Source organism: Pteronotus mesoamericanus, unplaced genomic scaffold, assembly GCF_021234165.1.
Source record: "Pteronotus mesoamericanus isolate MK-2021 breed Mesoamerican mustached bat unplaced genomic scaffold, CSHL_Meso_final contig_42, whole genome shotgun sequence".
Taxonomy (NCBI): domain Eukaryota; kingdom Metazoa; phylum Chordata; class Mammalia; order Chiroptera; family Mormoopidae; genus Pteronotus; species Pteronotus mesoamericanus.
Window position 1 is genome coordinate 3,639,597 of NW_026555157.1, and position 23,665 is coordinate 3,663,261.

A 23,665-nucleotide genomic window follows, 5' to 3' on the forward strand; every position below is an offset into this window, starting at 1 on the left:
TAAAAAGGTTAAAAAATGTGACTGCCACATTTAGCAAAAATAAAAAAAAAAGGAAGGAAAAAAAAACAATCACAGATCTCTTAATTTTTGAGGATATTTTCCTCATACTAACATTTATATATTAGTGTATATTACATATTTCACCTAGCTCTTACATTTCCACTAACGTATCAGATGTGGAAAATAAAGTAAACCCGTTTTAAAGATTCCAATGTTTAAGACAACATAATAGATGTGTATTTAAAGAAGCCACTCATGTAGAAGCATTTTTTTGCAAACAATTACTAAGCCAGTAATATAGTTTAAGACCAACTTATTTATGTATTGCACATTTTTACATCTGACTACTAACATTTTATAGACAGTAAACGTGTAATGGAAGGCACTTTCCTCTAAAGAGTCATAAAAGCGATTTAAAATACTGTATCTTAAAATGAAATGAAAACAATATTTAGATTGTATTTGAAAATACTTCCAAAATTAATTTTCAAAAGCATGGCCACTCTTAGAATATTTACCATGCAAATTAATATTTTCAATATATAGACCATTATAAACCTGGCAATCAGAAATAGAGACCATTACAACCTTAAGAAATTTTTTTCTTTCTCTGCCAAAATGACCTAATCTATTAAAAAAACTAATGTTTTCATGCATTTTAAACATTGTTAAATTATAACAAAAACAGAATTAAATATCTTTCAGCTTTCTGCATGTTAAAAAACAATTTTTATAAATTCTAATACTTTTGAAAATCAAAAGTAAGTAATTTTCAGTACTTATGATTAGTAAGTCAAACAAAAGTGTTACCTATTAAAGGATGAACAGAATGAATATTAGAGAGGACAAAATAATTACAAATTCTCTGTGGTCTAATAAGCCTCTCCATGTTGGTATTAATAAGTATTTTAAATAAACAGAATTCAAACAATAAATAAAATGGTTACATGGATTTACTAGTCTACTAGTAAATTGTATTTTTGAAATTACAGAAAATCCTGAGATACCTGAAAACTAAAATGAAATGAACCACATACTAGTCACTCCTGGAATACTAAAGAACTCATCCTACAGAAATTTCACTTAAATATAGTTTTTTATTTAAATTACTTCCTTTCATCTAAGGAAAATCTCAGCAACTTTATAGCTCCAATGTGCCATAGGTCATTGAGGTGAGAAAACTGAGGCTCATGAAGGTCATGTGACTTGTTCATGGTCATATCACTAATCTGATCATGAAAAAGCTGAGACTAACTCCTAGGTGTCTTCAATGCAAAATGATGAGTGCTATAACTGTGACAGATTACAGACAAATACAAAGTATTTATAAATACAGAAGAAATACAATTTTGAGAGCCAGCCTTACATCCTAATAAAAAAACTGTACTAACTACACAAGAAACAACGCCATTTGCATACAACTTCAGAGTCCATAAGCAACATTATCTTACTCTGCTCTCATCACAATGATGTGAAGTAGGACAAAAATTATTCATAGTTCACAGATGAAGCAACATAGCTGCTGATATAATTAAATGAATTAGGACATTGGTCTTTTGATTTTACAGCAAGGTGCAATTTCTCCTTTATGATTCTATCTCAGTGATTAGGCCAAACACACTGCTTTCTCCTAAATAGAAAAGATGCCCATTTTATAATTAACCAAAACCAAAGTTCTTTAAGGAAGAAAGCTTTAGAACTTTATGTATTTAATAACTTGTCAGTTGAAAGTTAAGTTATAGCTGTACATAAGACAGGCAAATATAATCTGAAGCGATTAAACTTCTAAGATTCTTTCAACCACTTCATCAAACCTACATTTTTATTCAGAAGGCAGGACATTTAGTGTCATTATGTTGCCATTTGGAAAGGTATCTGAAGTACTGTAGGTGAAGAGGATGTCTAATATATTTGCTTACAGCAGCCCCTTGACAGTTTATTTAAGAACATGTAATCTGAGACATCTGATGAAACCATGGTCATCACACAAAGATCTAACAGTACCTTTACTTTCATCCCTGTCACTTTACCTATGAGTAGCTACAAAGATAGACATAAAGACTGACACATACTGAATATGCATAGTTGAACACAGGTTAAAAAAAAAAAAAGTTACATACACTTTGTCCATATAGGATGGTCTCTTTTTTTGAGAAGTCAGCAGCACAGTCACAAAGACAGCAATGATGAGAAGGGCAAGGACAGCTCCAATGATAGCTCCAGCTATGGCTATGGAAGAGGTCTGCTTAAATGGAACATCTGTAAAGTAACAAAAATTAGGCTTTCAAACAATTTTAAAGAGTTCTTGAATTTGCATATCCTAATTTCTACAATGTGCAAGGACTATTTGATTGAAGTATGTCCTCCAACAGGAAGCTTAGAGGACCTCAAACTGGATTCACTATTGTAATATTATGCTAATACCCTTATGCTTTTAAGACGTCACCTGAGCACTCTAGCTTTGCTATTCAAGAGTTGTAAGAAAAATATTCCTAGTTAGATATCAACAAATGAATCTATTCTCTATGGGCAAAGAATATCTGGAGAGAAAAATAAAGGATAAAAATTTTTAAGTTCTTACTCTAAAAGCTGGCTAAAAAATATCAGTATTCTTTAATAAAGTTAACCAACAATATAGACAACTTACCATTTTTATTCAGTTTAAATATAAAAGATATTCTGTTAACCAAAAACCTTCAAGGGGCAAATCAACAACAAAATCCCAGATTTGATAGTCAAAAAGTCACAGTGTAAAAAAAAAAAGATTAAAAATTGATTAAAGTAGTACTGTTATAATTTCCATTGATTCACACACATTTAATAAAATATATACTTAAGTTAGTGTTTCTATGGTAAAATTAAGTGAAAATTCTTCCCTGTCTCCTGGCTATAAACTGTATCATTTCTAAATACCAATTTCTCTTTCCCAGCCTTTACCACAAACTTTGTAAGATTTTAAAAATATATTTAGCAGTTAGCATTTCACATAATTCTTAAAAATTAAGTCATCCTATTTTATTAACTCCCAAATAAGGGAATTTACTAAAATTATAACTATATATTTTATGTATATACATTATGAATGACACCACCACCAATCCTCAATGTACATTGACACTTTTAGCCACATTAATTCCAATAACCATATTTTGTTACAAAGTACCTTCAATACAGGTTTTATCTAAGTAATAAAAAAGATATTTTAAGATAATATTCTATAAATGAAGGTACTGCAGTTCTAAAGTTACATATTCTGCCCAAGATCAATTAGTAGTAAGGAAAACAGTATAATAAAGCTAGATTGGGGTAGGATAGAAGCCTCTACCTTTATGCCCTTGCTGGGAGAGAATATTTTCTTGCAACATCTAGCTGCGATGTCCAACCTCTTGGCATCTCTGGGCTACACTAGAGGGAGTTGCCTTGGGACACACATTAAATACATTGTGACACATAATCACACACACAAAAAAAATCTCATAATGTTTTAAGTAAATTTACAATTTTGTGTTGGGCCGCATTCATAGCCATCCCGCGGGCTGGACACCCCTGAAAGTAATGCTCTTTCTGGGTCCCATATTTGATAATGAAGAGCTCTTAGTTTTAAGTTAAACTGACATTCACATATACACTTAAAATAATTGCTATTACTGTTGGGACCCAGATGTGACAAATTTATATGGAATTAAAATATTATCAGTATCAAAATGTTTTATATACTTACCATCACAGTAATCCATATGCATACATATTTAGGAATATTTTTGAACTGTTTTTATTAAAATGTGAATCATGTGGTACTTTAAATTACTGAAAAGAATGCTTTCTTTTCAACTGTTAAAATTTCTTTAGCAAATTTAAAAAAAATCCTGGGTTTATTAATGGGTCATTTTATTATTAGCTTCATTTTAGATTAAAAATATCACACCAGTGAGTGCCCAATAACCCATTTCAATAACCTTTCATACACTGAATAGAATCTAAAAATAACAAAATATGCAATTATTTTAAACAATGTAACTGTCTCAATCATTCAGGATGTTACCCTCATTTGGTAATACATGCCTGGTTTATCTTCCTATAAAGCTCATTTCTCTACTCTCTACTATCACCATTTAAATATGCGCTAGATGAGAAAGATTTGAAACCTATGCCGGTCAAGTATTACTCTGCCCTTGCAAATGATATGGAATTACTTAGGCATAATCTTCTACTCTACACTATCATTTCTCCCACCACAAAATTATAGTTTTGTATTCAGTGTTTAACAATAGGCCAATTGAAACCAATTAAGGCCACGATATCAAGCTTATTTGACCAACACCATAAACCTTAGCATTGACACAAATAAATTCAATGCGTCAAGTATGCTTGCTACCTATTTGTCCAAATATACTGAATTTAACTAAGTATTGTTTTGGAGATAATGAAGTTAACACTACATTTATAGTATCTCTGAAATCACTTTTCAAAAACTCAAGTGTGGCAAGTGTGGTTCAGCTGGGTGCATGCAAGAGGCAACTGATCAATGTTTCTCTCCCCCTTTTTCTTCCTTCTTGGAACCTCTCTCTATGCAAAGAAAAATGTTTTAAAAACTTCAGGCTATTTTTTCAATATTAGCCCAAATTAAGATTCTCAAAGTACAGGTTATAAATTCATCAAATTTCACACCTCCAAGAAATCCTCTGATTTAATCTCAGCAGTAACATTAAATTTGTAGTGCTTTTAAGTACTAAAACATAATCAAACCTTCAATACCCTGAAGTAATCCCTGACCCTGAAATATGTACTATTTTTAGTATCTTTAAGTAATTTTCAAGTCTAGATACAATTTTCTAAACATTTAAATTATTGTCTACTTATCCTCTTCTGTCCCATTAGTCTTACAATTTCTGGCTCTTAGATTGACTACCAGAGGTGTCCAACCTATAGCCCGCAGGCCACATGCAGCCCAGGATGGCTGTGGATGCAGTCCAACACAAAATGGTGAATTTACTTAAAATACAGACTTTTTAAAAATGTATTTAATGTGTGGCCCAAGATAACTCTTCCTCCAGTGTAGTGCAGAGACACCAAATGGTTGGAAACCCCTGAAACATGACACTTCATCTTAACTTGGGCATATTTATTTTACCTGCTTCCATTCACTCTTTATTCATAATTATCCTTGCATTTGCACACCTACTGTGAGTATCTGAACAGGCCAGAAAGTACTAAACTGCACGCACAACTGATTGAAAAGCTATGTTTACCAACTGGATAACCTACTGCATATAGGTAGGAAATGTTAAATACGTACTGTATTTTGCAGTGTGTAATGCACTCCCATGTATAATGTGCACCCATGCTTTTGGCTCAAACTTTCAGGGAAAAAAAAAAGAATCTTTCATTTTAATTTTTTATTTCAATTTATAATATTGTTTTTACATTAAAGGAATTTTAGCATTTACTTTTGAACATATGTATATTGTTATTATTTTCTACAGTTAGACTTTTAATGCATAAGCAAAATAAAAGAATTAAAAACATTTATATAGATATGGAATTAGCACTACCCATGTATAATATGCATCCTTATTTTCCCCTCAAAAACTTGGGCAAAAAGGTGCACATTATACATGGCAAAATACGGTATATAGGGGGTATTTCCTATTTCCACTTTTGATTCTTCTAGTTGAGGAAAAAAGAATATATTAAAGGGCATTAGCAGATGATAAACACTAGTATTAAGTGCAAAGGAAGACCTGAAATTTCTTTAATTCAAGTTAAAGAATTTCAGTGAGAATTTAGAATTTAACCCCAGCACTGCCTTCCCCACATCCATGGCCACAAAAAAATCTATATAGATTCTGAGTCCAACAGAAGAAACTACATCGAGAAAAAAAATTATAAGCAAATGTATAAAAATGTGACCTTTTTAAAAAGTAAGCTAGTTTACTGAGTGAATGACACCAAGTAACATTGCTATCACCCAAGGAGATGATCTACTAAATCTAAGTCTATGTTTATGTGCAGCTGATGTAATTCAGCACAGGTGAGAAGACTGAGAGCAGTGCCTACTTACAATACCTGCTCAGGCACCAAACAGTAAGTATAAAGTGCAGATGTCTTTAAACATATTTCGTATGTTTTACAAAAACATAAAAACACAGATTAAAAATAGTTAACATTGAAAGACTGGTGCAAGTATCTCTCCTAAGAGCTTCCTGCAATCACAGCAACTATATTAACCCACATATACTGGGAACCCACTTCCAAAAACAGAAAAAGTGGCATTCCCTAAAACAGCAAGTGTGCTGCTCATAATTAAAGATATGATGCATATGTCTTAGAAAAATGTTCAAAAATCAGATACAAATCATTTAAAAAATAGGTATAACATTACTTTTTGAAAAATTATATAATTATAGATAATAAACTTAAGTTGGTCTTTATTATAAATAAAAGACATGTGAAAGCTGTTCAAGCACATGCTCACCTAATTCACATCTGAAACTAAGGCACAATATTTTAAATGAAGTACTATTCTACACACTGCTAGAACTATTTAAAGTGGATGAGTATAAACATCTACAGTCTCTTTTCACACTTACATTCAAATACTCGATTCTAATAATGAAATAAAATGTTGAAGTTTTGCCCCTTTTTTCCTTCTTGATTCATTTCATCAAAACTTCAGCGATGCCATCATGATTCACAGGTTAATGCGATGCCGTACAAACTCATCTTCCCTTTTATTTGCCCCCATGATACATATCACTCTATTGCCAATTTTTCTGCATAAATAACCCCATCCTTTTATTTTCAGTAGCCTTTTAAAATACTTATCTATTCAGTATGACATCTAAGTTTTTATATCCATCCAAATATTTATCTCACTACTTTTTAATAAACGTCCTCTATTTGAGTCAGGCCAGTCTCCTAAGTGACTCAGCTGACAAATGCCCTATAGTAACCTTACACATGTCAGGCCTTATGCAAAGTGCTAGGAATGCAAAGATGAGTTTTACTAAGTTGGGTCACAGAATCCATTAATATGTTTTCCAATGAAGTGTAGAAAGTTATTATCTAGAAAAAAAGGAAAGGGAATTTAATAAAAATAAATGTTGTACTAGTATATATGGATGGGCACTGGTCCATATGTCAGGTGTTCCCTGTCACACAGGAATCCATAATATCTTCTGTGACATGTAGTGGGACAATTCCAGAAAGCAATCAAGTAGACATTTACACCTTCACTTGGTTGTTCCCTCTTAGCACAGTCAGCTTCATGTCACAAATTATGATGAATGGCAGCTCAGTTGAATGAATAACTTATCTAGAGTTAACTGTCAAAAATGTAGAGGAGGAATGGCCTGGGTGCCCTGTGTGACAAGTGACCATCTGATACATGGACCAAATGAGGGTTATCACTGCTAATCCATGTTATATATTAGTAAGCATTTATTCCTAATAAATATCATTCCTCTAGAGTTGGAAGAATCAAGGTAGCACAATAATATAGGCACAAGTAATAAAAAAAAAACCCCCAAAAACATCAGTGCAAATGTTACTCTTAATACACAAATTTTATCAGTTACACTGTGATACAAAACCATGGCAATCTAATCAGAAGTGACAAATCAACCAAAAAAATTAAATACATTAGGAGACCAAATAAAATAAAAATTTACATTTACTCTCAACAATAAACCTCACACTAAAGTCATACTATGCTGAAATAATAGTTTATGTGAGTGGTGAGTTTATTGTGATTAGCAAGACATTGAGAAACCAAACATCTTCAACATGAAGACAAGCTCTGAATGGTACTTGGAATGAAAAGTGTTGAGGTCCCCAACAATATACTTCCTTCCATTTGAATATATTTTTGAAAGGTAGCATTTCAGTTATCATACCTATTGTAAAAACCAAGTATTAAATAACTGAACCTGAAATTACACTTTAAAATCACTGAATCAAAAAGTATAAAATGAAGATTAACAAAACAAATAAAGCACATTCAATCGTGCAGGTTTTTTAAAAACCACATTCCTTTTTACATTTAATAGTGTGTTTTAGTGAGAAAAATGTAAGCTTTTAATATGAAGGACACATTGTTTCCCCAAGTATTACTAATTTAGAGAAACAAACATTTTTAAAATATTTCATGAGATGCTAGAACTTCCATTTTTGAATATTTTATAATGCAGAGAGCAAACATATATAGTTTATAGACTTATACATATTATAAGTATATACTAAATTTTAACCAATAAAGTTTTGAAGACTACTGACCTAGATAAAATAGGTAAAAACTAAAATAAAATGTGAACTTACGGTAGAGTAGATAAAAGGTGACATAAAAGAACATGGCAGCAGTTACTAATTCTAAAGGGGAAAGGAGTTTCATAAAGCAATCACTTGAACTAGACCACATGAACTAGTTTCCCAGTGTGGAAAAGGGAGGAAAGGGAATTTCAGGTAAGAGGAGCAACAGAGACCTAACTACCCAAACATCAAAGCACAATGTATGGGAAAAGAAGAGTTAACAGATCTAGACATTAAGTAGAGTCTGTGTTAGTATATCCAGACTTTGAACATCATACAACTCTTAATAGCAAAAGCAGTTATTATATGCCTGTTACATAGAAGAGCATACCATACTACCATGTAAGAAAATCTTGCCTCCCCAAATTAAACCTTAATCTTCTCAAGGCTTTAGATCTCACTGTCAGTTTGCCAGAAAAGCACTGCCACAATCCAATCTCGGAAGCTAGAGGATAGGTAAAATTATTTCTTCAACAAATTGTAAGAAGAAAACACAAAAAACCAAGAGGAAATAAGGGAACTGGCATGTGAGCACACACAGATTAAAAGACATGTCAACCAATCCCAATACATGGATCACATATGCATGCTAATTAAAAACTGAAAAAATATGATTAGAAATATGAACACTCACTGGACACTTGATGCAAATTGTTCGGTAATAATGAATTTGTGGTTACTTCTTCCTAATGTTATCTTTTAGAGCTACATACTGATAAATTACAGATGAAATGGTGGTGGGGGTACGGATTATGTGGATAGGAGTTCAAAAGAAACAAGATTGGTCGTGAATTGATAATAACTGAAGCAGCTACATGGAAGTTCAATTTATTAGTCTATCCTACTTTTATATAGTTTTCCATAAAAATATTTTTTAAAAGGAGGCAAAGCACTTTAGATCTAGTTACCTTTGACTTTTAAACTGTCCCTTTAAGATTGGTTTTCCATATTTCTCATAACTGAAGACTGTAAAATTAGTACCACGTCTATATAAAAATTCTATGCATGTAAGCAATGAGGCCTTGAATTAATCTCATTTTAAGATTATTTCTATTTTATAGTTATTCTATTAGTCACTTTCACTCTGCTTCATCTACAGCATTCAGCCAAGAAAAAATCAAAACAGCAGTTATTAAATAAAGGCAAGTAAAATAAGACATCTCAAAATTAAATCGTTTTATCCATCTAAATTAAAATGAACATGATAACTATTATCATGTTCAAAAAAAGAAATAGCCCCTAACGGTATATACAGCAAAAGCTTTATTAAGCTGTGTTTGGTTTTAAGCTCTTGATGGAAATTTATCACTACTCAACTCAAAAAAAATAAATAAATAATAATACAGCTCACTGGAATAGAAAACAGAAAACATTTTTAAAAAAACAGAAAATTGTATACTGTGTATATTATTGTAAAGATTCTTTCAAGCATGAATTTTTATTGGTAAAAGGAAGCCAAACTTAATCTAGTCAAAATGTTATTTAAAAAAAAAAAACTGCTGCTTGCTCTAAAATGACTGAAAGTCTAGAAAAAAATAATTATGATTTTAAATATTAAAGACAGAAAATAGGAGAGTAATTACAATTAGCAACCAAATTATTTCAAACCAAAGTAGCTCACAAGCAGTAAGTGAAAAACACTAAATGCCAAATTAAAAATATTTTATTATATGTTAATTCCATTTGAAAGTCAATCTACAAAATTTGATTTGTCAAAGTCACAGCAAAAACATTTAAAAATTATTAGAGCTAGAGAGACAAGTTAATTCATGATGGTGGAAAACGCATTCATGATGTGTATATGTGAGAAGGAATTAAGTGATTGATTAAAAGCAAAGTTTATAAAGGTTAACATACCCACTTAGATGTTCCCTGAATTTCAACTGTATCCTTAACCTGACCGTCTTATTTGGGAAGAGAAATGGATTTCGAAACTCTACAAAACATCATTGATTGAACAAAAACTAGGTTATGCATACACACACACTCTCCAGCAAATACCGTATTAAAGACAAAGAAGGTAATAGAGAGCCATAGGTTTGTTATAGAAATCTGCCTCTAAGGAATTAAAAAAAACCCTTTTATTTAAATATTGCCTGTATGGCTATTGGGGTTAACAACTGATAAGTAACTTGGCGCAAAAAAAAAAAAAAATTTACGGGTACAAATTAAGATTCAATCCAAAACCAATATACCAAAAATTTGAGAAAGAGGCTTTTTAATATAGGTGATACATTTCTAATTAACAAGTAAACAGGAAAAAAAATTTGATTTATAAACCAATCCCCTATTAGACTTAAAAATAGGGGTACTTCCTTTCCTTTACTTTACATTGAGTACTTCTACATATAACAATTTCTTCCTTGTTCATATACTTTTAGCAGTATTTACCAAAAGCAAAATCAAACTCAAATGTTTTCATATAAAATCGCTACATTTTTCTCAGTTTTTGCACTTATACATTGTACTTTCTATAGTAGCGTATACTAAACATTTAGCCAACATTATCTTTATAAAACTTTCCAATATATGGCTACCAGAAGCAACTTAGAATAAATAGAACTTATTCTACTACTTTAATGCTTTCTTTAATGTTAGACTTATCAAATAGAAACTTTTAGGCACATGGTAAAATATTCAATCTTTACACTACACAGTACTTTTCAAACATCACTTTTAAAGCTAAACCCTAGCCTATTAATGTTTTGATGTATTTTAATAAAAATAAGAGTTGCATCCATAGCCATTGTATTATAGAAATATTTTAACCAGTGTGAAAGAAAAACCTAAACTGAATACAAAAATGAAAAACCAGTTCATACCACAAAAGAAATATAAACATAGCCAAAATACTATTTTTTCATCTTTTCTGAGGATTTTCATATGTATCTATCAATTACCTGTACACATCACTGATCTTCAAAAATTAATTTAACAAAAGTTCATTTCATATAACTACTCATGTTTACAAACAAGCCTCCATACAGTAAACACATATAAAGCTCTAAAAAACAACAGTGCAATGCTTCAAAAAGTCTTAAATACTAGTATCATATTCTCAAAATTTTGAAAACTTTGTTTGCCAAATATTTTAGATTAAGAATACAGAAATATATCAAATACTCACTTGCAGTTTTCCGTGCATCCTCTCCATCCAAAAACAAAAGAAACAAATGAAAAACCCTAAACTGCACAATGGCCACAACATAAAAGAAAGTTCATACTAAGTAGATTATTTTTATTTTTGAAATATAGTTTTTGAAATATATTGTTAATTTCCTTCAGATTATACTCAACTTGAGATTAATACAATATTGTAAATGTGATCACTCTAATATAGCATTATAAATTATTGTTCTGAAGATGAAATTTGTTAAAAAATGCCACAAAGTCACATAATCTATAGTAAAAAAATTTAGACTCATCTTTCTTGTGGCCACATCTTCGTTGATACTTAAATTTAAAAAAAAAAGTCACTTCAATCACAGTGCATTACCAAGGAAGTTTTTCTTCCAATGATTTGGACCAAAGAGACTTAATATTTCTATATTAGTGGTTAACATTTAAAACCAGATATTTTAAACAAGTTATCAGTGAACTGAACTGTATCCTTAACTGATATTACAGCTTTACACTGTTTGGGAAAAGAAAATAGGTTTCTAATTTTCAGAAAATACTGATAGCTAAAATAAAAGAAACTAGGTTATAATTATTTAGAATAAAGCCTTAACTACTTGGAAAATTCTATGAACATGTTAGAGTTTTGCCTTATAAACCATTTTTTTTTTTTTTTTTAGATTTGACAAGGATTGAAAGGGAGTAGTTGGGATGGTAAATAAAAAAGTACCTACTTTGTTTTTTTAATAACAAAATAATTTATTTAATTTATGATTCTCCTAATAACTTCCACTTCAATTCCCTGGCAAAACAGCTAAGGCAATTCTATACAGTCCTTTTTTCAAATGAATCATCAACAGAAAAAACATATTCTTTGGGCTTCAACATAGTTGTCATTATTACAATTTTACAGGACTCCACAGTAGAAGCAATTTAATTACCTCATAAAGAAAATCCACATTTGAAGATTTATATAACATTTTTTTTTCAAAAGATACATTTCTGGAAGGAGTATACTTAATGAATTATGTAACAAAAACAAAACAAAAAACTTCATGTTTCCGGTTCTAATTGGAAAAACAAAAATTTTGAAACATATACATACATTTAGAAGGAAAAAGAGGATGGTTTGCCAATATCCATCAGCAAGTGTCAGTTAATTGGTTTTCTAATTCAGATTTTTGTTGAATCTCAAGTTTCCATGTTAATCTAAATTTTTTTCTGTATAATTACCCGTTTGAACAACATCAGTATTAAATGGCTAAAACATGGTCTAGAAAATTCTTTGTATAGATTCTTGGCTGAAACATTTCATTACTAAAATTGGCATTCCAATGCTAGTTTTCCCGTGTTTATCCATATACTGAATGAAATGCCCTTTCTGCACTACACTTAACTGTGTACCATATTTCATTATTATTCTTATATTTAGAACATAAAGCATCATAAGAAAACTACCTACTTACTGTACCAAAATCCATGTTCACATGACTACGTAAGAACTGTCCTCCAGAGATGAAAAACACTGTAATAATTATGATGTTTAAAAGGCATGTTTTATTACTCCTGTATGTAGTCTGGCCAAAAATATTGAGCAGCTAATTATGTTCACTGAGTTTCCTACCACAGTTTTAGTGCAACAAAATATCTCTGAAAAGCCACTCTACAGTAATTACGGCAAGGCTCATTAAAATGCAGAGGTAAAGATTTCATTTGTAGAGAAAGTCAGAAAATAATGTTTGAAAAGGAAAGCTGTTTCATTAGATTGCATTTTTTTGTATACTAAAAATACGTATAAACATGTCTTGAATTAGTCAATTACGATGTAGTATCATTTAGTGGTGATAAATTTTGAGAGGTATGTTTAATCAAACATTATAAATGAGATTATTATCATTTTAGGTAAACATTTAATACACAATGCCAAGGTAGTTTCCTTTTTTTTTAATTTTTGTACCAAAAAGTCATACATTTAATGTTGACATTTCATCTTACCTGTGTGCCTCAGATCAATAAAGTACTCTGCATTAAAATTTAAATCATGAGACAGTAGTACAGCATTGAAAAAAAATTGTAAAGCAGCTCAGATACATTGAACCCAGATTTTACATTTTCATCTGTCAAATTAGAATATAAAAAGCAAGCTTGAAAATCAAGGTGAAAAAGCTTATTCTTTCTCAATAAAAGGTATGCACAATCTGAAAATGATCTAGTATGAATGAGACATTGTACATAGTTAAGTCACATTTAGTGGTTGCTAAACATACCACTCCCTCCTGGAAATTACGGAACCATCTACATGTGAAACTAAGTCATCTTCATTTTCGTCATAATGTTCATCACTGACGAACTGCATTCCCATTTTCAGATCTTCATAATAATCCATTGGTCTTTCAAACCTACTTAGATTTTCTACATTGTTCCACTGGGTTTTTTCAGGCTCTTCTAAATAGTCTTTCCGTATTAGATTGTTCACTGGATTTTTGTTTTCTTTTTTTACACTGTCTGGGTAAGAATCAAGCTCATCTTGTTGAAGAACATCTATTTGAGATTCTTTTTGCATATCTGATGGTGGAATGTAGTTTTTGGCAAAGTAATCTCCACGAAACGTCCGTCTTCTCCTGTAGCAGAATATTCCAGCCAAAACACTTACAAGTATTACGAAGAGAGCCCCACCCACTACACTAGCAATGATCGTGCCAATTGTGTCATCCTTAATTGTTGCCAAAGTTGATAATGGGAAGGGCAATTTTTTTACTTCTTTTGTTAGATCTTCGATGTCAGCAGTTGAGGGATGCCACTGAACTGTAGGCTGAAGGGTGGTAGTAGTAGTAGGAGGATCTAATGAAAACAGTAAAGATAGACAAGACACAGAAAGGCAAAGAATGTCAATGAGAGCTGATTCAGCAGCAAGTTGAAAAGACAGCACAGTTGATGAATATATTCATAGTAACAATAGTTTTTCATTCTTAATTTGACTTAACATTAGACTGTAATGGCACTTATTTTTTTTAAAGTTACAACTGACACTTAGCCAATTACTAATAAAGTAAAAGGAAAAAAGAAGTATCTATGGTGTAAATCCTAAATTATTCCATTCATGTTTATGTGCGATATTATACTCAAAGAAATGTTTTATTTTGTTTTTTAAATGAAGAGCATTACTTAAGTGTCCTATATACAGCTGGCTTAAGAATTATCATACCAAAAATCAAATCAAATAATTCAAATGACCATTTTTTTAGCCAGAAGCACAAGAAAATAAAAAGAATGAAAAAAATTTATGTTTTCTGCATATCCATTTTACCTAATATAGTTTATTTTTGTAAGATCTGATCTATAAAAGAATGAAAAACTATAGAATCTTGTTAAGTGGCCACAGTATAAGCTGTTGGTTTAATAATTCTCTCAAAAATATTTTCCTTAAATAAAGAGAACTCTTCAATTTTTTAAAAGAACATATATAGTGTATACCATTGTTTAGTAATTAAACAAACAAAACACATATTTAAACTGTATTAGCCAAATGGGCTATTATCAAATAAAACTAATAAAGAAAAAGTAAAATCAGGTACACTATAAAATGTTATAAAAATGCCATTATAATGATTATTCCCTGCGGGCAAAATATCTAAACATTTAGGAAATTGAGGGATTTCAACCATATCAGCAAATTTTAATGTCACATTGTTTTAGGATGGAGTCTCAAAAAGAGCAACTAATATTTTAGAGAGAACATTCTAATAATACTTAAATATTAGATGCAAATGATCCTGTGTACTGCCATTAGAATACAGAGAAAATAGCCATTAATATTAAAAAGCAACTAAACATAAACAGTAAAAATTAAAGATTGGTTAATTATCAATTAGGTGGTATTTGTAGGTCATGTAACATAGAACTCTAGAGTTTGAAGGAAAGATGGGATAAAAATATCTTGAATTTCTTCACTGATAAAAATAAATGACCCAAATGGTAATCTCCTGTAATTAATTTTTAAATGAGTGGTATTGATAAAGCTTTTAAAAAATGATTGTTAGAAAAATACTAAATCTACATGGGGTAAGTTATTCTAAAATTATAAGCTAAAGAAAAATACTTACTGAAACAGGTTTCATCATGGAATGCCGTATGTATAGAATGTGGTAAAAATTTAGCAAGTATAGTATAAAATTGAAAGTACAGTATAACTAATTTCCTATAAGTGTAAACCAATATAACAGGCAAACCTGTCAAGTACCTTGAAGTGAAAAATAGGTATCATATTATATGTAAGTGAATCAAGGAAGTTCTAATTTATGAGAACATACTCACTAGTTGAATAAATTTAACCTTTAAAAAATTGTGAAACTGCAGGATCATTTCTAGTATTAAAGTAGTAAAGCCTCATATAAACCAACTTCACTCAAACAGCTATTAAAGAAATAAACTAAAAATTAATAATCTGTAAGACAACCCATGTATTTTCTGAGGAAGGAGGTCTAATGGAAAAGTCAAGTTTTAAGTATTAAACGTCATCTTTACAATGATTCCCAAAGAAAAAGTATTACAATAAACTAGCATCAACATGTTAAAACAAAAGTACAAGTCAACTAAGTAATTATTTATAATTCACACAATTTTGTGCACATAAAATTTTAGAAGTTTTTGCTAGCTTTTAATGAAATGCTATTTTTCTCAGTGAGTATGCCTGAGCTCTTACCAAGTACAGGATATATAACATTTTTACCAACTGTCCTGAAAAAAGCCAACAGTCACTGACATTTACCATTTCTACTTGCAATGTTCTTTACACAAACACAGGTATCTAACTCAGGATTAACAAATTACAGTTTTCAGAAAAATCGACTAAAAAAAAAGTTCCCCCAAAATATACACTTAAAAATCTTGTTATTTAATTTCACCAGTGGTTCTAGCAATTTTTTAGCTTACATCCCCTCCTCAACCAGTGTTAAAAATAGGACTATTAATATGATCGCATAAAAGTGGGACTAGTGTTGATACTTTATCATTTTATATTTTTAAGCAATGGACATTGACAATGCATACAAAACATTTATTCATATTTTCTAGTTCTTGCCCTCCTCCATGATAATTACAGTGAAAGTCACAATTCATGTAAGAAGTTGGGAAGACTAATATTTTGTAATCACCAATAGGCACTTATTTATCATGATTTAAAATAGTTTCCAGCAGCATTTTTTCCTTTTTTCATCCAGACATTACTTTTTGATATTCTTTGCTCAACTTATGATAAATGAGTACATAACAATTTCTATGAACTAGCAGACTGATGTCTTCACACCTAAATGAAGAACTTAAGCTTCTTTTTCAAATTAATGAGTTTTGCCAAATAGGAAAACAAATAGTACAGTAAGGCTATAAAGCTACAAAGTATATTTTAGCATAATAATATACTTTATACTATGCTAGAAAATTAAACTGATTTCTTTTTAGACTTTATATCGATTGCTTAAGTAAATAAAAATCTCTGAATTTTAAATAAAGTTTAAGGATAACTAAGAATGTGGATTTTTAAGTCTTATATGTCTGGATCCTAAAATCAGTAAAATTTGAAATTCAAGATTCACATAGAAATATACTTTCAGTTTTAGGCAGGAGGGAACTTAAGTGATATATAAAAATTTATGTCCCTGTCCTTAAAGAGAAGAGCTATGGGGGGGGGAGGGAGAAACACCAAAAGCAACAATTTCCAGCAGTCAGTTAACATGGGACAAAGAGCCATTGTACTCTCATGAGTAAGAACTGAAGTTGAACAATGCAGTCTTGAATAAATCACCTCTTGTCTAATATCTCATGCTTACCAATGTGAGAAATGTATAATAAAATTATGAGCAATTACTCTAAAACATATTTGTTAAAGGAATATCTTATGACTGCAAACAGCCTCTAGTCAAAGACATTCCTTTAAAAAAATATTTTAAATAATCATTTCTGAAAATCGAATAAATATTCTAAAATTGGTATAAGTACCAATTTTAATACTGAGGTAAAAATTTTTCCAGTGAGAAAAATGAACTGTTTGGTGATTTATTCTGCGTGAATTATGACCTTCTAAATCTGATAAAAGCCTAATAGGCTTTATTAAGTCATTTTGAAAAGGCAGCATTTTATCTAGAATCCTTGATATACACAAAAAGCTCTTAAAGTATTTATTTATTTATTTGTTTGTTTATTTAAATCTTCACCCAAGAATATATGTTTACTGATTTTAGAGAGAGAGGAAGGTGGAGAAGGAGATAGACAGAGAGAGAAATGGCATTGCCTTCTGTACGTTCCCCGACCAGGGATCAAATCCGTAATCTTTCAGTGTATGGGACAACGCTCCAACCAACTTAGCCACCTGATCAGGGCGCTCTTAGAAGATTTAAATAAACACAGCATAGTTTACTGCATTAAACACTGAATAGATATGTAAAGTCTAATTCCGGATGATTACTTGAAAAAAACCATCTCTCATAATGCTCTTTTAAGTCTTTAGTGGCAATTACCTGATTTTTCGTATTTACTCAAAATGACTTCCCCTCTTAGAAGACCTAGTAGAGGATGATCAAAAAATCCGTGAAGTTTCTTACTAGTTACAATGTCAAATAAAGTAGTTACATAAAATTAGATTTTGGATTTTTAATTCTTTCCTGATTACTTTCTTCTCAAACAAATTTATTCATGCATGCAAAAAACAAGTTCACTAAACACCTACTATATGGTAAACATTATTGCAAATAATGGGAACACAACAGTGATTAAAGCAGATAAAAATCCTGCCCTCTTAAGACTTGTGTACTAGTTGGGGTAAAAAAAAAAAAAAAAAGACAAGGGTATAAAAACAATACATAGTATGTTGCATGGCAATAAGTACTGTAAAGAAAAATAAGGCAGAGAAGGAAGACAGAAACTAGTAAAGAGGTAAGAAGAGAAAGGTCTCAATTTTACACACAATTGTGAAGGTAATATTTGAGTAAATACATAAAGGAAGTGAGAAAAAGAGTTATGAGGATATCTGAAGGGCATTCAAGGCACTACAAACAGCAAGCACAAAGATTCTGAGGTAAAATCATGCTTGTTGTTTTCATAGAACAGCAAGCAGGCCAGTGTGACTGAAGCCAAGTGAGCCAAAGGATATAATAAGGAATGAGGTCAAAGAGATAATCTAGGACCAGAACATGTACAGAGTCTTATAAGTCATTGTAAAGATTTTGTTTTCATTGTGGATAAAACTGGAAGTCAATAGAAGGTTTAAAAGAGGGCAGGGGCATGATCTGACATGCCCTTTAAAAAGATCATTCTGGCTGCTAATCTGATGACAGGTTGAAAGTAGAAACATTAAATGGCTGCTCTAATAGTTAAGTAAGAATTGCTGATGGTTTGGACCAGAATTTTAGAAGTGGAGAATTGGTAATGTTCTGTATATATCAATAAGAAAATTGACATTGATTTCTTGATGGACTGACTGGAGTATGAGGAAAAAAACTGCAATCAAGGATAAGTATCAAGGATTAGGAGGAAGACTATCGGAGGAAGAGATCTGGTGGCAAGGGACAGGAGAAAGATCAGCACCTCGGTTTTGAATGTTAAGCTGTAAATGCCTATTTATACTTCCACATAGGATTAATAATCATTAATAGGCAATTAGACACACAAGCCAGGACTAATAGGAAGTAGACCCAGAATGCCAAAAGATAGGAATTTAGGATATAATTACTGTAATCAGTATATAGGAATGCCCAAATGCAACCTCAATCTGAGTCTAAGATTTACAAGTAGTAACTCGTACCAAATTTTGCACAACGCATACAAAAACCAAGGGTCCTTGGATAAGTACATTTTAAATACACTTTTTTAACATTCTTTTTTTAAAAAATAAAAACCTAAGGAACAAAGGGAGACTAGTATACTAACATTTAATCTCATTTAGATTTCTGCCAAAGCACTATTGCTGGAAGAGATAGTTGTGGATGTACAGAGCTCTAAGCTTCTTGTAAGATTTGTGCAAAAAAAAAAAAAAAAGAGAGAGAGAGACCCTATCATATGCCAGCCATTGACTAAGTGATAAAGCAATCACAAATTGGTTAACTCTGAGGATAGATAACTAAATAAATAAGCATACAACTACAAATTGTTATAAATAATATGGAGGACTTTTCTTAGTTTTAGGGATCATACAAGGACTAAGAATATAACATAAAAAAAATGTTAAAATTTCTCTAAAACCTCTAATTGATTTTAGATTTTAATGGAAATGAAAATCCTAACTACCTATTACAAAATTACCACACAAACCTGCATTTCTCAAGGTTCTCTTCCTTTTGCCTTTAATTTCTGTGTGTTAGTCATGAAGGCTGCTGCATTCTTATAGAAATAAGGAGATGCTCAAACAGTTTACATAATTTGTATAAATAAGAATTCCACTGATAATTCATTTATACCCACACTCAGGTTAAAATATGTATTTTTAGCTCTAAATATATTTGGTGAATATTCAAATTTATACTGTCTAATAAACAAATAATTTTCACAGTGAAACAAGTGGAATGTGAAAAATCTTAAGTTTCTAGTGGTTAAAGGACTAACAGTAAAAGATGTCTTAAATTTTATTTCATTAAAACATTTTCAGTATCATTCCAACTTCACTTCTCAGTAATCCAATATGGTATATTAACATATTGAGTGACAATGCTATTTAATAAGCCAGGTCATCAAAATTGATATCCTATTTTATTTGTCAGACACTTGTGTGCAGAGTAGCCACCAAAAACAAACAAACAAAAAAAACCCCAGTGTTCATTCCTGGTGTCAAGGCAAAAGAACCCAGAAAGTCACACTCTACATATAGAAATAAGAAATTTAATACTATTAATTGTAAATTTAACTATATGCATAGGTCTTAAAATGTACATAAAGTTGCTGCACAGACATTTGACATTGAGTAAAGAAATGACACTTTATACATGTAAAGCCCTATTTACACATGTAACCCTATTTCAGATAGTGTTACTTTATTACATCTTTTAGATTATTTCGAAAATCTCAGGCTGAGGAACGTGTATCTTCACAAGTATAAATTACTACCATGATCACAGTGTGTCTGTTATGACTATCATTATAGGAACAATTCAAATAATCCATTTTGCAAATAGATAGTAACTTACCTGAAATGTAGATGACCTTTTGATCACTTCTTTGACCAAGGGAATTGGTCACTTTACAGACATAAACACCAGAATAATTGAAAGTCAGTGGATGGACAAAATGAAGAGTATTGTCTGAAGCCAATAAGCCATCAGGCCACTGTCCATCCAACCTAGATTTGAAAAAGCATGAAATTACTTTGTATATATTCACTCTCTAGTGATTGATCACTGTTTAAATATATTAACTTTTGAGATGTTAGCAAAAGAACCAGCACTCTATGGGTAAAATTCACTATGAAATGAAGCATGTACCAAATTTGTGAATTTTTATTTTAAAAAAGTTCAACTAATAAAGTCCACTAAAAATTCTTTTAAAATATCAATTCATGTAAGTGTACCTAGGCCAACAAATCAGAATGGGTGGGAAGGAGAGAAAAAAAAAATTATGTGACTTTAAAGAATTTAATTCAGAAAACTGGAAAATAGAAAAACACATTATTTATGGACTACTCATATTAACAAAGGAATCAAATAATTATCTGCAAATTACAGACCTATTCATGGTATATCTACAATTTTCTAAATGAAAAGTCATCTCATTTAAGTACCTGATATATTATAGCCCTTTCTGTGACGTATTTTAAAAACCACTATTTAATATAGAACAAGTCTATTCTGTGCCCCATCCAAAGATGGTTTGTTTCTAAACCACTAAGAAGGGTCTTCTTATAAAATAATTTCATTTGTAAGGTGGACATATGTGACAATAAAAACCAAGACACCATTTGATATCGATAACTCTTTTGAAATGCTGCCTTATACTAAGAGGTCCTTTCTACAGTGGAGTATTATTACATATTACTATAATCCACAATGGGAATAAAAATCTCACTGCAAGAATTATAAAACCATTCACTGAAATACAATTAAGTGTACTGTTATATATTCTTTTCCCATTTTTAGGGTACAAAAAACTCGACCAATAGGTCTTTATTTTCAAACGAGTTTTAAAGGCCATACTTTTTTTTTTTTTTTTTAAAGATAGGGTAAAAATCAAGTAAACCCAGGCACTTGATTATTACGGATTAAGTTAAGCAGACCTTCGAAATGTTTCTTCATTCTTCAACTCAGCCATCCACTATTTACTCTCCTCTGCTGGTGTCTCTGAGATGCAAAGCTAAATAAGATTTGATCCTTGTTTTCAATAATCTAAATACATAGTAGGAGGCCAACAACTATTACAAAAAATATATAAAAACAAAGATAATAAAAAGGTAGAATGAAGCAAATCAACACTGGAAAACAGGAGAGATGATTTCATTCGGTGATCCCAAGGGCAGTAGTAGGTGGAAGAACAATCAGTAAAAACTTTTATAGCTGCTGGTACTTTAATTTAGCAATGAAGAATAAAGGTAATAGTCTAATGGTTAAAAAACAAAATGCCCAACCTCCTTCTTAAGAGAATTTTGGAAACAACATTTTTATAACATCAGCTTTCAAATGGTGAACTCTTTTTCTAAGGATAAGAATAAATATAAACTGTGTCTATCTTTCCAACTATCTCTACTTTGGGCCCAAAATTCTAATCCCTTTAATTCTGAGAATTATAAAAAATGTCTTATAATCCTTTAAATTTTTTATTTAAATGAACCTGTCAGAAAAATCTAAATATCATACTGAGCTCCCAATAAATGACCTTCTAAGCACCTTCTATGCTCTTGTACCCATGATACATGATTTATATTCATTGTCTCTACCCTCACAAAAGCTCTGTGAAGTACTATTATGACTTCCTCAAAAAAGACATCTCCAAGTATAGCCAGTAGGGTGAGAACCCAGAATTGTATGACTTTCAGAAATACCCCATCATGCATCTTAACCAATGACTGTTTCCCATATTTAAGAACATGTTAATGAAAAGGCCTTTCCTCCCTCTAAAACTGTATCTTTGCTTAAAGGCAACAGACTCAGCAAAATATGTTTCCTTACTTTCACAAAATTCCACCTCAAAAAAAGTAAAGCAATTAAAGCTATTAAATACCTATAAGAAGAAAGAGAACAGGGTGCAGAATTCATCAGATAAGATGTTTCAAAAAACTTTCAGAAGACACAACACAAATGGAAAGAACAGTGTATGCTTTAGGCCAGTGCTTCTCAATCAGAAGGGATTTTTGTCTCCAGGGGATATCCTCCTGTCTGAAGGCATTTTTTGTAATAGCAAAGGTGGGGTGGGGATGAGGAAGGGCGTGTCCAGGAAAGGAGAGAAAGAAGTGGGGAGGTAAGGCACTACTAGCTCTAGAAATTAGAGGTCAGGAATGCTGTCAAACATCCTACAATTCACAAATTTGCCTCCCATAAAAAAAGGTTTTTCTGCCCAAAACATCAACAGTGCCAGGTTGCAAAGCTCTGCTTTAGGCTGAATAAGTGCTTACAGGCAGCTTGTGGATGAGAGAGCAGCCAATTTGGTCCAAAGAACCCAAAACGGATTTGGAGCTTAACTCATTATAATGCAGAAGGCTGGAGTGAGGTTCTAGAGGCAAAGGGCTAGCGGGGACAAGAATATTAGTTGAAAGTTGAAAAAAAACAATTGGTTCCTCCCAACTCTGTACAGATACCAGGCATTTATGTGTAGGCAAAATAAAGGTTAATTCAATAAATATACTGAATGGCCATAAAAAGACTTCCACTCTTCCACAGGTTACATCAAAAGCTTCCCCAGAGAAATAACCAAGTCTCTACCTGATCAGTCTGAGGGTAATCCCCACTATGGAGAGTTTTCACTTAGCATTTTGACTAAACACATCACTCTGAAATGCCTGGACAACTGAGAAAATTAGGGAATATCTACAAAATGAAAGTCAGAAAACAAAAAGAAAAAGAACTAGAAGGAAAAAGGAGACAATAGTAGGGGGAAAGAAGTTTGCAGAAGGAATTCTAGTGTCTCTAGGAAAAAGCAAGATAATACTATAATGCATAAACTAAGAAAAGTATGCTCTGAAAATGAACAGAGTTAAGAAAATGCTCTTAGAAAGTAAAGAATGCTCCAATATTTTTAATCAAGGGGGAAAAAAAAATCAAGCAAATCTCCT

At 31.3% G+C, this 23,665-nt stretch overlaps 1 protein-coding gene across 1 annotated transcript in view; it reads right to left on the minus strand.

The window, feature by feature from the left end:
- Positions 1-12,146: 12,146 nt before the first annotated feature.
- NECTIN3 (nectin cell adhesion molecule 3) overlaps positions 12,147-23,665 on the minus strand; it is a 54,839-nt gene continuing 43,320 nt past the window's right edge. The window contains exons 5-6 of the mRNA XM_054577329.1: positions 20,595-20,746; positions 12,147-14,265 (exon numbers count right to left, since the gene is read on the minus strand). Coding sequence (XP_054433304.1) covers positions 13,682-14,265; positions 20,595-20,746 — 736 coding nt within the window. The 3' untranslated portion in view covers positions 12,147-13,681. The remainder of the gene's footprint in view (positions 14,266-20,594; positions 20,747-23,665) is intronic.